At 42.1% G+C, this 15,512-nt stretch overlaps 1 protein-coding gene across 1 annotated transcript in view; it reads left to right on the top strand.

Annotated features, from left to right (window-relative positions):
• Window positions 1-15,512, top strand: part of LOC125282215 (focal adhesion kinase 1-like) — a 60,170-nt gene that overhangs the window by 31,386 nt on the left and 13,272 nt on the right. Inside the window, exon 4 of the mRNA XM_057312998.1 lies at window positions 12,917-13,143. Within this exon, the coding sequence (XP_057168981.1) occupies window positions 12,949-13,143 (195 nt within the window). The 5' untranslated portion in view covers window positions 12,917-12,948. The remainder of the gene's footprint in view (window positions 1-12,916; window positions 13,144-15,512) is intronic.

The following is a 15,512-nucleotide window of genomic DNA, read 5'->3' as shown; positions in this document are numbered from 1 at the left end:
CCTAGCCAGCATAGAGACCCTCCTACAGACCGGGGAACTACAGGTTTTCAGACCCTCCGACCGTTACTAAATACAAGGAACTGCAGAGTTCATTTGATCAGGTATGCTGGGGGCGATCACCTGATTCCACAAAGAATAGTTGGGTGGTTATGTTTTGAGAGGATATACATCTATTGCATGTGATACCTGGCTTTTAACAGTCAGTCTGTAATTAAATTGGTCTCGGTGGGGCATACAGATACCCTGAGAGAATTTAAATAGAGCCATACTAGTGTCGGTGTAGTTCTCTGAGGAAGGCTGCTGGCCCAGACTGTTGATCCTCGGGGTCACGTGTTCTCCCGATTCCTCAGAGTCCCTGAGCTCCGTTGGGGCTCAGGGAAATACCAGTATTGTTGGTTAGTTAGTGGCGCCTGGAGCCTAGTTTAGGTGTCTTGGGGTTAATAATATTCTGGTATCGGAGGTGAAAGGAAATGTGATTCTTAGATTTGGGGTGAAGTACAGTACCATTTGTGTTCCTAGCTTCAGTTCTAAGGTCCTTGTTAGAAAGTTGTAGGGGTAGAGAATCAAATAGACAGTTGGACAGATTGTCCGCTAATGTGCTTGTTTTGGAAAGACAGGGAAAGGGAAAGATAGTAGGAGGGCAGAGAGGACTGGAACGGTCACTGAACTGGTTAGTAGACTGAGCCAACATAAGATAAAGATGTCTAGTATCTGTGAGTTTTGGTAGGGTCAGTTGGGTTATCTGACTGAAGTCCTTCTGGCTTCATTAAATCGAACTGGACAACTGTTTCATGATACCGGAAATAGTAGAAACATAAGACCTGCTTGTTGTGTGTAGGGCCTCCGGGATTCTCCTTTTACCTTCACAGGTGTTAGTACAGGCTTCAGGCTTTAAATGGGAGGACATATGCCTGTTAGAGCCATCAGTGCAGCCACCCGAGCTCACAGAGGTGGCTTCCGTAACATAGCAATCAGAAGTTTAGAAATCCAGGGGCACCTGGGTGGCTCAGATGGTTGAATGTCCAGCCCTTGGTTTCCGCTAAGTTCATGGTCTCATGGGTCATGGGATTGAGCCCGGCAATGAGTCCTGCATCCCTCCTCTTGTTGGGCTCTGCACTCAGCAGGGAGTCTGTGTGAGATCCTCTCTCTCCCTCTGCCCTTTCCCCACCCTGCTCACATGTTTCCCTCCCTCCCCTTCCCTCCCTCTCTCAAATAAATAAATACATCTTTAAAAAAATTTAGGAAATCCAGCACAGGGTATGCCTTAATTATTTTTAATATTCTAAATTGACAAAGCAGTTGTATAGTTTTGGCTTTTGTCAAGTACAAAAAATGAGAAGGGTTTAGCAATGTTAGAAATGTCCAATGTAGAAAGTTACTATAATATTCAGAAAGGAAAAGATCAGTTTTCCATCTGGATCCCAAGATAGAATCTCTTTCATATTTGTTTTAGGTGTGCTAATTGGATCCATGGAAAAGATTATTTCTGATTGTTTCTAGGTTTTCCTCCTTTTATAGATGACAGTGTTGGCCAGTGGCCACCTCTCTGTTTCTGAGTTTAAATATATACAAGTGGGGGCACCTGGGTGGCTCAGTTGGTCTGCCTTCGGCTCAGGTCATGGTCTCCGGGTTTTGGGATAGAGCCTCACATCAGGGTCTGCTTCTGTCTCTCCCCTGTGCCCCTACCCCCTCCTCCTCCCCCTGCTGTGCTCTCTCTCTCTTTCTGTCAAATAAATAAAATTTTTATTTTTTTTAATGATTTGTTTATTTTATTATGTTAGTCACCATACAGTACATCCCCGGTTTCCGATGTAAGGCTCGATGATTCATTAGTTGCGTATAACACCCAGTGCACCATGTAATACGTGCCCTCCTTACTACCCATCACCGGTCTATTCCATTCCCCCACCCCCCTCCCCTCTGAGGCCCTCAGTTTGTTTCTCATATCCATAGTCTCTCATGTTTCATTCCCCCTTCTGATTACCCCCCCCTTCCTTTATCCCTTTCTTCCCCTACTGATCATCCTAGTTCTTATGTTCCATAGATGAGAGAAATCATATGATAGTTGTCTTTCTCTGCTTGACTTATTTCACTTAGCATTATCTCCTCCAGTGCCGTCCATGTTGCAGCAAATGTTGAGAATTCGTTCTTTCTGATAGCTGAGTAATATTCCATTGTATATATGGACCACAACTTCTTAATCCAGTCATCGGTTGAAGGGCATCTCGGCTCCTTCCACGATTTAGCTATTGTGGACATTGCTGCTATGAACATTGGGGTGCATATGGCCCTTCTCTTCACTACGTCTGTATCTTTGGTGTAAACACCCAGTAGTGCAATGGCTGGATCATAGGGTAGCTCAATTTTTAACTTTTTAAGGGACCTCCACACTGTTTTCCAGAGTGGCTGTACCAACTTGCATTCCCACCAACAATGTAGGAGGGATCCCCTTTCTCCACATCCTCTCCAACAATTGTTGTCTCTTGCCTTGTCAATTTTTGCCATTCTAACTGGCGTAAGGTGGTATCTCAGTGTGGTTTTGATTTGAATTTCCCTGATGGCTAATGATTTTGAACATTTTTTCATGTGTCTGTTAGCCATTTGTATGTCTTCATTGGAAAAGTGTCTGTTCATATCTTCTGCCCATTTTTTGATTTGTTTATTTGTTTCTCGTGTATTGAGTTTGAGAAGTTCTTTGTAGATCTTGGATACCAGTCCTTTATCTGTAGTGTCACTTGTAAATATATTCTCCCATTCTGTGGGCTGCCTCTTAGTTTTTTTGACTGTTTCCTTGGCTGTGCAGAAGCTTTTTATCTTGATGAAGTCCCATAAGTTCATTTTATCTTTTGTTTCTCTTGCCTTTGGGGATGTGTCATGAAAAAGGTTGCTTTGGCCGATGTCGTAGAGGTTGCTGCCTGTGCTCCCCTCTAGAATTTTGATGGATTCCTGTCTCACATCGAGGTCTTTCATCCATTTGGAGTTTATTTTTGTGTATGGTGTGAGAGAGTGGTCAAGTTTCATTCTTTTGCATGTAGCTGTCCAATTTTCCCAGCACCATTTATTGAAGAGACTGTCTTTTTCCCACCGGATGTTTTTTCTTGCTTTATCAAAGATTAGTTGCCCAAAGAGCCGAGGGTCCATTTCTGGGTTCTCTGTTCTGTTCCATTGGTCTATGTGTCTGTTTTTGTGCCAGTACCATGCTGTCTTTGTGATCACAGCTTTGTAGTACAGCTCGAAATCCGGCATTGTGATGCCCCCAGCTTTGTTTTTCCTTTTCAACAGTTCCTTGGAGATTTGGGGCCTTTTCTGTTTCTATACAAATTTAAGGACTATTTGTTCCAGTTCTTTGAAAAATGTCCTCGGTATTTTGATCGGGATAGCAGTGAAAGTGTAGATTGTTCTGGGTAGCATGGACATTTTAACTATGTTAATTCTTCCGATCCATGAGCATGGAATATTTTTCCATCTTTTTCTGTCTTCCTCAATGTCTTTCAAGAGTAATTTATAGTTTCTAGAATATAGGCCCTTTACGTCTCTGGTTAAGTTAATTTGAAGGTAACGTATGGTTTTTGGTGCTATTGTAAATGGGATGGATTCCCTCATTTCTCTTTCTTCGGTCTCGTTATTCGTGTATAGAAATGCAACTGATTTCTGAGCATTGATTTTGTATCCCGCCACATTACTGAATTGCTCTATAACTTCTAATAGTTTGGGAGTGGCTTCTTTTGGGTTTTCCATATAGAGTATCATGTCATCTGCGAAGAGAGACATTTTGACTTCTTCTTTGCCGATTTGGATACCTTTGATCCCTTTTTGTCGTCTGATTGCTGTTGCAAGGACTTCTAGTACTATGTTGAATAATAGTGGCGAGAGTGGGCATCTTTGTCGTGTTCCTGATCTTAAGGGAAAGGCTTCCAGCTTTTCCCCATTGAGAATGATATTTGCTGTAGGCTTTTCATAGATGGCTTTTATGAGATTGAGAAGTGTACCCTCTATTCCTACACTCTGAAGGGTTTTAATCAGGAAAGGATGCTGTATTTTGTCAAATGCTTTTTCGGCATCAATTGAGAGGATCATATGGTTCCTGAGTCTTTTCTTGTTGATATGATGTATCACGCTGATTGATTTGCGAATATTGAACCACGCTTGCATCCCAGGTATGAATCCCACTTGATCATGATGGAGAATCCTTTTAATGTACTGTTGGATTCTATTAGTAAGTATCTTGTTGAGGATTTTGGCGTCCATATTCATTAGGGAAATCGGTCTGTCATTCTCCGTTTTGAGGGGGTCTTTGCCTGGTTTGGGGATCAAGGTAATATTGGCCTCATAGAATGAGTTTGGTAGCTTTCCTTCTGTTTCTATTTTTTGAAATAGCTTTAGGAGAATAGGTATTATTTCTTCTTTGAATGGTTGGTAGAATTCCCCAGGAAAACCATCCGGGCCTAGAGTTTTGTTATTTGGAAGGTTGTTTATCACTGACTCAATTTCTTCATAATTAATTGGCCTGTTTAAGAAATCAATTTCTTCCTGTTTCAATCTTGGTAGTTAATAGGTTTCCAGGAAGGATTCCATCTCTTCCAGATTACTTAGTTTATTGGCATATAGCTGTTGATAAAAATTTCTAATAATCCTTCCAATTTCAATGGTGTTGGTCGTGACCTCTCCTTTTTTCATTCATAATTTTAATAATTTGGGTTCTTTCTCTTTTCTTTTGGATAAGTCTTGCCAGTGGTCTGTCAATTTTATTGATTCTCTCAAAGAACCAGCTTCTAGTCCTGTTGATCTGCTCTCCTGTACTTCTGGTTTCTGATTGATTGATTTCTGCTCTAATTTTGGTCAGCTGCTTCCTCGTGAGTGGATTAGGCCTGTCCCTCTGTTGCTGTTCCAGCTTCTTGAGGTGAGAATATAAAAGCTGCATTTTAGATTTTTCTATTCTTTTGAGTGAGGCTTGGATGGCTGTGTATTTGCCCCTTAGGACTGCCTTTGCAGTATCCCATAGGTTTTGGACCGTTGTGTTTTCATTCTCGTTCGTCTCCATAAATTGTTTAAGTTGATTTTTGATTTCCTAGTTTATCGAGTCATTCCTGAGCAGGACGGTTCTTAGTCTCCAAGTGTTTGAGTTTCTTCCAAATTTTTCCTCTGGTTGAGTTCCAATTTCAGAGCGTTGTGGTCTGAGAATATGCAGGGGATAATTTCAATCTTTTGGTATCGGTTGAGACCTGTTTTGTGTCCCAGAACATGGTGTATTCTTGAGAATGTTCCATGGGCATTAGAATAGAATGAGTATTCTTTGGTTCTGGGGTGTAGTGTTCTATATATATCTATGAGGTCCAACTCGTCGAGTATGGCATTGAAAGCCTTTGATTCTTTGCTTATTTTTTGCCAGGGTGTTCTGTCTATTTCTGATAGTGGAGTGTTGAGGTCCCCTACTATTAATGTATTTTTATCTATATGTCTCTTTATTCTGGTTAAGAGTTGGCTTGTGTATCTTGCTGCTCCCCTGTTGGGGGCATATATATTTATAATTGTCATATCCATTTGTTGAATACTTCCTTTAAGAATAATATAGTGCCCTTCTTTTTTTTTTTTTTTAAGGTTTATTTATTTATTTATTTGACAGAGATAGAGACAGCCAGTGAGAGAGGGAACACAAGCAGGGGGAGTGGGAGAGGAAGAAGCAGGCTCACAGCAGAGGAGCCTGATGTGGGCTCCGATCCCACAACGCCGGGATCACGCCCTGAACCGAAGGCAGACTCTTAACCACTGTGCCACCCAGGCGCCCCAATATAGTGCCCTTCTGCATCTCTAACTATAGTCTCTAGTTTAAAATCCAATCTATCTGATATGAGAATTGCTACCCCAGCTTTCTTTTGAGGTCCATTTGCGTGAACTCCATCCCCTTACTCTCAGTCTGAATGCATCTTTGGGTTCGAAATGAGTCTCTTGTAGACAGCAAATGGATGGGTCATTTCTTTTTATCCAGTCTGCAACCCTGTAGCGTCTTATGGGAGTATTTAAACCATTTACATTGGCACTAAGAACTGAGAGATAGAATTTTAATGATGCCATGTTGCCAGTAAAGTCTTTGTTTGTATTGGTTGTGACTTTCTTTTCTGTATCACTCTTGGGGCCTTTTTACCTTTATAGAACCCCCCTTCATATCTCCTGTAGGGCTGGTTTCGTGGTTACGAAATTGGTTAATGACTGGCGATTCTGAAATGTCTTTATTTCTCCATCAATTCTGAATGACAGCCTTGCTGGATAAAGGATTCTTGGCTGCATGTTTTTCTCTGAAAGAGCTTTTAAAATGCCCCCCCCCCCAACCCTTTCTCTCATTCCAGGTCTGTGTAGACAGGTCTGACGTAATTCTGATGCCTTTGCCTTGGTACGTGAGAAATTTCTTTGCTCTGGCCGCTTTCAATAATGTATCCTTGGATCTAATATTTGCGATTTGCACTATGACGTGACGTGGCGTAGGTTTGTCGTGGTTGAGCTTGAGAGGGGTCCCCTCTGCCTCTTGGACACGAATGTTTGTTTCCCTTGCTAGATTAGGGGAGTTTTCAGCTACAATTTGTTCAAATATCTCTTCTAGACCTCTGTTTTTCTCCACCCCCTCGGGGATGCCGATGATTCTGACATTGGATCATTTCATTGAGTCAGTAATCTCCCATAACCTACATTCGTAAATAAATAAAATCTTTAAAACATAAATACATAAACAAACACAAGTAGGTTATGATGACTTAACTGCTATGACTTAACTACACTTGTCACATTAACTTTAGATTTAAAACATGTTCATCTTAACAACACTTTGTTAATGTGGGTTTTACAAATAACATATGTTTAAATTGGCTGAATTAAGTAAGACTGTATGTAACTCAGCACAGTTGTATTCTTTATATTTTGCCATTCCTCATTTCCTTAGGAATTTTTTTAAGTCTCCAAAAATTATTCACCAATTACTTTCAAGGTCTCGGTGTTAGCAGTCTTAGAAATTAATTTATAGTTGATATTAAAGTCTAATGTTGAATATTTTCATCAGATATATAGCATTAAAATTTTTATAGTGATATCTCAAGTAAAGTAAATGATTTACATAGTTTGCCATATTATCCGAAATCCAAAAAACAGTCTGTGTAATGAAGATATTAGTTGAATTGTTATGCCGGCAGTCCATGCTTTGCATGGTTCCAGTATGTACGAATATCAGTTTCTGTGGCTTAAATAATACCCGTCCTCAACAGAATGGTTCCGTTTTAGTTAACACAGGTATCACCTGTGGGCAATTGCATCAAGTACAGACTTGGTCTGCAGATCACTATAGAAACAACAGATGTGAAGTGTGACCAGCGGCCGGTCACGGTAGCTCTTTCCCAGTCTGCTGCTGACTGGCCACCCTGTGTCTGTTACTCAGTTTATACACAGACAGCAAATGTGTAGTCGTGGTGCCTTCTTGTTTGCCAGGGATAAACCCTTGTGACATTTTACAAAAATGGATCATCACAGGAGGGAATTGGACAACAAAGATGAGTTGCAGCGTTGAAGCAGGAAATGGTAACACTGGAAGTGAAATTGACCGGGCCGAGGTCCTGTGAAGCTGGTGACCGTGGAGCGGGAGCAGCCGAGCCCTCGGCTTGCATGAAGCCGCCCCAGGAACCAGCGGACTTAGTTGCGTTACTCTGGCCAGTGGACCCAGCAGTTATTTCAGCTCTTAAAGCCGGTGTGTGGAGTTTGGGCAGGCTCTGCGTGCTACAGCTGGAGGTGATGCGGACGCAGAAATCCCAGCAGTGCGGCGGGAAGTAACGGAGAGTGTAAGTGTGTGGTGTGCGGTGCGGCAGAAGCTTCCTGCGCCGTGCGGGTCACCGTGCAGCGTTCTGACTGAGACGGTCACAGAAGCACATAGCTGACTGTAGGAATGTTGACTTTGCTGTGGAGCCAGACTTTCTAGTTGTGTGGTCAGAGGAGCTTTGCAAATAAAGGTGAACTTATTGACAAGTGAGGAAGAGAGTTGTGACAAAAAAGAGGATGTTCCGGAGGAGGAGACGTGGCAAGAAAGTTCGTAGCAGAGGCGGTTTCGGAGGTGGCTTTTGACACTGAATGTACGAGGCTACGATGATGGAGGCTGACCCAAAACTTAGAAAGGAGCATGACAGTTTGCCAAGGCATTGGAAAGATACTTACTCTGTGTCTTTAGTCATAGAGCGAGGGGAAGAAGAAGGCAAGTGCTGTTCAAACCACTTTTGTCAAGTCATCGTAGGCCCCACGCTCCTGTGCAAAGCGAGAACCACCTGTGCTTCCTTTAGTTGGGATCCATGCGATATTAGTTATCTTTGCTGATAACAAGTCATCCCAACACTTAGTGGCTTAAAATGACAAGAATTATTTTGTTCCAATCTGTTGTCTGGACAGGGCTCCAGAGGGACAGCTGTTTCCATGTGGCGGGAGCTCAGGAGGCACAGCGGGCAGCCAGAGGGCCCACTCGGAGGCTGGCTCTGCCACGGGCCTCGGAACTCGATGCTGCCTGTCAGCGGGCAGCTCAGCTCAGGCTTTGGTTCTTGGAGCTCAGTTCTCGGGCTTCTTGCGCTTCTGGGTAGCATGTGGTTGGGTTTCATGAGCGAGCAGCCCAAGAGAACCAAGGGAACCTAGTTTGCCTCTTAATACCTGGCGCGGGATGTTTCTTAGGTGAGTCAGGAGCCCCCCCAGATGTGAGGGGAAGGAACGTGGCCTCCACCTGTGGAAGAGAGAGGCAGAGTCACACTGGAGCAGGAGGCACTTTCACAGCGACTTTTGGAAAATACAGGCGGTCACGTATTGATATAACATTAAATAAGTAACGTTAGCTCTTTGTTAAGTAAAATCAATATAGGAAATTTAGTGTATTCAGATTAGACTCTTGATGAGAAGAGAAACCCAAATCTTGTATGAAAGAACAACATTTGGGAGAGGAAAGTTTTTACAGCAGTCTAGTTTGTTTAAGGATTTCCTGTAACTAGGGTCATCACCAACTTCTTAAAAACTCTCCAAACTTGTTTATGTCTGAAGTTTTTAAAATTGAGCTGTATCAGTTTGCATTCTTTGCTCCTTCTCTCATGTTCTGGCAGACATCTCAAGTTTTATTAAAGGGCTGGCATATTTCAAGGAGAATCAGTTTGCTGTCTTGGTGGGATCTTGGTGTGTTATAGTGAGTATCATCTAGGGAACTCTGGGAGTATTTTGCTTCCTCTCTTGCATCTGTGCTATTTTATGGAGTATTTATATCAGACTGTGGGGTGAGGCCCAGCTTGAACTCCAAGGTTTGTCAGCACCTTGTTTCCTCACACCCTGACTTGGGACTGCCCTACTTCTTTCAAGAGCAGAAAAGGTGTCTATCTCCTGTGTTCAAGGGAGAGCCGAGGCTCCGATAGTCAGCAGCGAGATTAGCATTCCGTTTTAGGAAGCCCTGCCCTGCACCCCCCTCCCCCACCCTCCCCGCAGTGCTGCCTGGGGCAGTGTGCTGAGTGTCAGAGCTCTGATGCCTGAGCAGGTCTCAACTATGGAATGAGAAGTCCCAAGCGAGGCTTTTTGCTACACTTCCCCATTATCAGCATCCCCCAGCAGAGTGGTACATCTGTTATAACTGGTGAACCTACATGGACACATCAGTTATCGCCGAAGTCCACGGTTTACTGTAGGGTCACTCTTGTGGTGTACGTTCTGCGGGTTTGCACAGATATATAATGACATGTATCCTCATTATACTGTCCTACATAATCTTTTTGCTGCCCGAAAAGTCCTTTTTGCTCCACTTTTTCATCCTTGCCCCCCCCAAACTCTGCATCCACTGAAATTTTTACTGTCTCTGTGGGTTTGCCATTCCTAGAATGTCATGTATTTGGAATCATATAGTGTGATCGGCTTCTCTCACTTAGTAATACGCATTGAAGGTTCCTCCAAGTCTTTTCATGGTTTGGTAGCTCATTGCTTTTTAGCACTAAATATTCCACTGCCTGGATAGACCACAGTGTTTTTTATCCTTTCACCTGCTGTAGGGTGTCTTGGTGGCTCCCGTGCTCTGACAGTGTGACGAAGACTGCCGCAAACAGAGACCTCTGTCTGAGTGTTTAACCACCCTTGCCTTCCTCTGACGGGTCCCTCTTGGTCATGATACATTATGAAATATTGCGTGATGACATTTGCTGATTTTTTTTTTTTTTTTAAGATTTTTGCACCTGTGTTTATAAGAAAGATTGATTCGTACCCTTTCTCATATTGTCCTTGACTGGTTTTGTATCAGTGTTTTGCTGGTTTCATAAGATAAGTTGGGAAATGTTCCCTATTTGTTCAGTGGAAGAATTTCTGTAAGATTAATATTATTCTTCCTGAAATTATTGGAAGAATTCAGATATTCCTTTGTGGGAAGAATTTTAATTGCAGATTGACCATTTTTAACGGAATAGGTCTATTTAAATAGGCTTTATATTTATGGTTTTGGTTTCGTACAGCAGCAGTTTCTAATGGCTTGGGCTTAAGTTGTACTTTGCAAAGAATTGTGTATGCCCCATCTCAGGGTACCTGGGTGGCTCCGTCGGTTAGGTGTCCGCCTTCGGCTTTGGTCCTGATCCCAGGGTCCTGAGATCAAGCCCCAAGCTAGGCTTCCTGCTCACTGGGGAGCCTCCTCCTCCTTCTCCCTCTCCCTCTGCCCCTCTGCCAGCTTTTGTGCTCTCTCTTTCTCTGTTAAATAAATAAATAAAATCTTTTAAAAAAGAATTGTGTATGCATCTCAACTTTTATGTTCATTGACATAGTCATGATATTCTCTTAATAATATCTGATATTCTATCATTACTTCCTATTATTAACATTCTGTTATCTGTTCTGCTTCATTCTTGCTGTCATTAGTTTTCGCCTTATCTTTTTTTTCCTTGATTAGTCTTGCTAGAGGTCTATCAGTTGCATTATTCTTGTTAAAAAAAAAAACCAAACCTTGATTTTGTTCAACTTCCAAATTGTACTGCGAAATATGGATATTTAGATGATTAATTTCCAATCTTCATTTCTAATACATGCATTTAAGAGTATTGATCTTAGGGACGCCAGGCTGACTCAGTAGGTGGAACGTGCAACACTTGATCTCAGGGTTGTAAGTTCAAGCCCCAGGCTGGGTGTAGAGATGACTTAAAAATGAAGTCTTTAAAAAAAATAATAAAAGCGTAGATTTTATTCTAATCACAGCTCTGTCTGCATGTAGTATTGATCTTTCTTTTTAATTGTATTGTTGAATTGAGAATACTTTGAGTTTCTTTTTGGCTAATGGGTTACTTGAAATATGTTGCTTAATTTCCAAACGGTGATTTTTTTCCAGACAGTTGGTGATTTTTTAATTATTTTGTTGTTGTCCAGCTTTAATGCTAGAGACAGAATATACTTTTAATAATTTTAGTCCTTTGATATTTATTGAATCTTGCTCTTTCACCCGCCACGTGGTCAATTTTAGTGACTGCCTCCTGTGCGTAGTTAGTGGGTACTTCTCTTGCGGAGGTGAATTGCGCTTGGGTGTAGTGCTTTCTGTTGGTTAGATTGAGTTTGTCTGTCATGCTGTTCCCGTTTTGTCTGCTGGGCCCAGGTGGACTCCTAGTCTCTTCTGCCTGTCTTCAGCTTCACTGAGTTTCTAATGGCTCCCTTTGGGCTTGGTTTCAGGATTGGTAACTATCTTAAAGGGACAACTAGCGGAGTGTGTGGCTCAGTTCTCCACCCTGTCCTGCTCACCAGAGTCCTAGGGTCCCCATGCTCATAACTTGGTCTCTCACTGCCAAAAGCTCAGCCGGTTTCTCTCTCATTGGTGGCTTTTTCTTGGATCTTCAGGCTCTTGAAGGCCCAGAATTGGCAAATGCCCTTTGGGAAGAGGCAGCTGTTGTTCAGTGTCTCTTCATGTCTCCACCTATGTCCCCTGCTGTCCTGGTTGCCTCACAACATCTTGGACTCCAAACGTTGGTCTGGTTTTTTTGGTTTTTTTTTTTAAAGATTTTTATTTATTCGACAGAGATAGAGACAGCCAGCGAGAGAGGGAACACAAGCAGGGGGAGTGGGAGAGGAAGAAGCAGGCTCATAGCAGAAGGGCCTGATGTCAGGCTCGATCCCACAACGCCAGGATCACGCCCTGAGCCGAAGGCAGACGCTTAGCTGCTGTGCCACCCAGGCGCCCCGTTGGTCTGGTTTTTAACCTGACTTTTCTCAGTGGGAGTGTTCATGTTCGCCAAGCTATTGCCCCACATTCAAATGGAAGTCTTCCTATCACACCGACAGACCAGACAGTTGTTGGTTTGTGCTTTCTGGTTTCGTTTTATTTTCAGTTGTGACTTGTCTGACTCTCCTCCTGCTGAGGGACTGGATAAGTGGGAGGACTTGGTTTTAACTCTGGGGTTTTTGTCACTAGTGCCTAGTACGTGTCATGACCACTCATTGCATTTTTATTGTATGAAGAAAGAACTTGCATCTCATGTATAGGTTTTCAGAAGTAGTCAGCAAAATTAACATATTTGGCTTTCCTGTGAGGTTTTCCCACAGATTTAAAGGCTATGATTTTAAAAGGGTGGACGGTGAGGTGACATTGTTCATAGATAACATGGTGAATTTTTGACAGAGCTAAAATAGGACTCCTGGTCTTTTAATTTGTTAAGAAAATTTAACAAATATTTGTTATGCTATCGTGAATTCGGTAGTGCTCCGGGTGCAGGAGAGTACAGCGATTATCTTGGTCAGTCAGGTCTCTGCTCTCCCGATGCTCACCTTCTGCATATGACATGACCACAGGGGAAGAACATAGAGCAGTGTTGTTAATATAAGGATCAGTATATCATGTTTTAATAGATTTTAACCACATTTTAATAGATTTCAAATATGGTACACTGACAGCTTTTTTCCCCCCTTCTAGAGTATGACAGATACATAGCATCTAGCAAAATAATGGCAGCTGCTTACCTTGACCCAAACTTGAATCACACACCAAATTCGAGTACCAAAACTCACCTGGGTACCGGAGTGGAACGTTCCCCTGGGGCAATGGAGCGAGTGTTGAAGGTCTTTCATTATTTTGAAAACAGCAGTGAGCCAGCCACTTGGGCCAGTATGATCAGGCATGGAGATGCTACCGATGTCAGGGTAAGTGCATTTTCCTGGGAGAGACCCTTCATGGACATTAAAGTTACATGGGCCTAGGTTAATGGCACACACCAAAAAAGATAAAAATTTTTATTGCCATATTACAGTGATGTTAACTTTTTCTTTATATTATTTATTCACTTAATATGTGACTGACAGAATTTTAATTGTAAAATATCTTAGGAAAATAATAACTGAATCATGTTATTCATATAATGCTATTGATGTTTTTCTCTCCTTTTTTTTTTTTTTAAACTTCTTAGGACATAAGAGAACAAAGCAATTAAAACAACCTCTAATACTTAGGAAATAAATTATTTTCTATAAAGTGAATTTTGAAGGTATCTGCATGACTCCAGATAGGATAGGTTCTTCAAAAACTGATTGGTTCCACACACCAGACATTTGTCAAGGTTCTGGGGATATAAAGGGTCCCTGCTCATACAGCTTACTGTCTACTGTGGTGGGGAGGAGACACCCATGGCCTTAGTTGCAGTGCAGAGTGTGCTTCCCAAGGCAATCCTGGTGGCGAGGTTGCCTGTGTGAGTAATGTTGAGTGTAGGTGGTAGCCTGTGGGCGGTCAGTGAGCATCGTGGCCAAGAGAGGTGAGAGGCGCTTCGTGGGCCAAGATTGCTGAGAGTGGGGGATGAGAGGGTAGCGGTGTGGTTTCAGAAAACTGAGTTCAGGACGCCAGTTTTCAGCAGGTGTTTACTTTGGCCAGGTGTTACAGAGAAACTGCTCCTTCCTTCCCTCTGCCTACTCCGTGTTCATCTCTAAGGAGGACAGTGTCCAATGCCAGGATGAACAGATACATCTTTTTTCCCCCCTTTCTTTTTATACTAATGAAGCTATTTAATCTGCTGCTCTTAAACTTATATGCCTTAAGTACTTTTAAGCAAATTAAAGGGATTGACAGAATTTAGATTGAAGGGCACAGTATTACATTGAAGTTCTATGTAATTTCCATTACCTCTATAATATTGCAGTACTCACTGTTCAGATGGATTATTCAAAGGTGAATAATTCATTCAGGGTTTAAATATGTACTAACATCTACTTGCGGTATAATTGAAATATAGTAGTCTCTTGTTTTAAAAAGCTTCAACTTTTTATGAAGCTTGATGGCTTTTTCTAGCTTTCCCATAGTTTTATTTTATATTTAATTTTATAAACAGAGTCACTTGGTAGAAAGGCCAGCAGCCAGTGTTCTACCTTAATGTTAACTGGAAGATTCATATTGGAGAGAAACCTTGCAAATGTAGAGCTTACGGGAAGGCTCTTAGTATATGTTCTAGTCTTTGTGAATTTCAGTTACAGTGAATGAGGAAGTCTCTTAAAGCACTGCATTAGCCTTAATAAACTTCCGAGTATTTGTACAGGAGGGGAGCCCTTTCAGAGATGTGAATTTGACAAGACATTTAGCAAACATTCAAGATTGATTATAACTGAAAATGCACCGTGGAAAGGCTCCGCGACAAAGGTGTTTTGGTATCAAATTTACTATACACAAGAGGATCCATATCAAGGAGAAAACCAATGATCCCTGGGCACATGTCAAGCCTTTAGCCAATGTTACAAACTTACCAGATGAAAACATTTATATTGTGAAGAAGAACTTAAACCAGATTCACATTCCTAAGTTATGAGAACATATTTGTCGGACTTTTATGAAGATCAGTATGAGCAAATCCATGTGCCTGAGAACCAGGTGGTTTTACTTCATAGTAATTGATAAATGTTTGAAATTAAATAAGTCCCATCAGTTGATGATTTTCACCTTGAGGCAAAGAACTCTGAGTTGGCATTGGTTCACCACAGCTTTTCCTGTGATGGAAGGTGGGCGTTATTCATCACTCACATTCATTTAATGCTATAACATTTGAAAATGCAGTAGTTTAATTCTAAAGTAATGGATTTGCACAACTGAACAGAAGAGTACTGAAGCACATGTCCATGCAGTCTTTCTCCCCAAGAAGCACCACACAAGGAACACTACAGATAAAGGAACCGGCATATATCGTTAGGGGTACAGTGGAAGGAACGTGGCAGCATTTGAGGCCCAGTGACCTCCGGCAGAAATGGGGTGGGGGGCTGAGTTCAGAGTGGAAGCATAGGCACTTGGTAGAAAGCAACAGACCATTTAATAATGGTAGCAAAGAGGAAGCCAGGCCGCCCAGTTTCTGAAAAGAGATCGCTTACTGTTATCCAAAGTAACCGAATATTAGAAAACAACCCAAAGGAGCTGAATAATTCGATTCAGACCCCACCCTGCTGCACTGCCTGCTCCGGTCGCCGTGTGCAGCAGGTGGACACTCGGGCGTAGCCAGTCTCAGCCGATGTCTTGTAAGTGTAAAAATACAAGGTTTTGA

Source organism: Ursus arctos, unplaced genomic scaffold (assembly GCF_023065955.2).
Source record: "Ursus arctos isolate Adak ecotype North America unplaced genomic scaffold, UrsArc2.0 scaffold_16, whole genome shotgun sequence".
In the NCBI taxonomy this organism is placed as follows: Eukaryota; Metazoa; Chordata; class Mammalia; order Carnivora; family Ursidae; genus Ursus; species Ursus arctos.
Note: the sequence above shows the minus strand (reverse complement) of the source record. Positions and strands in the feature narration are given on the sequence as shown.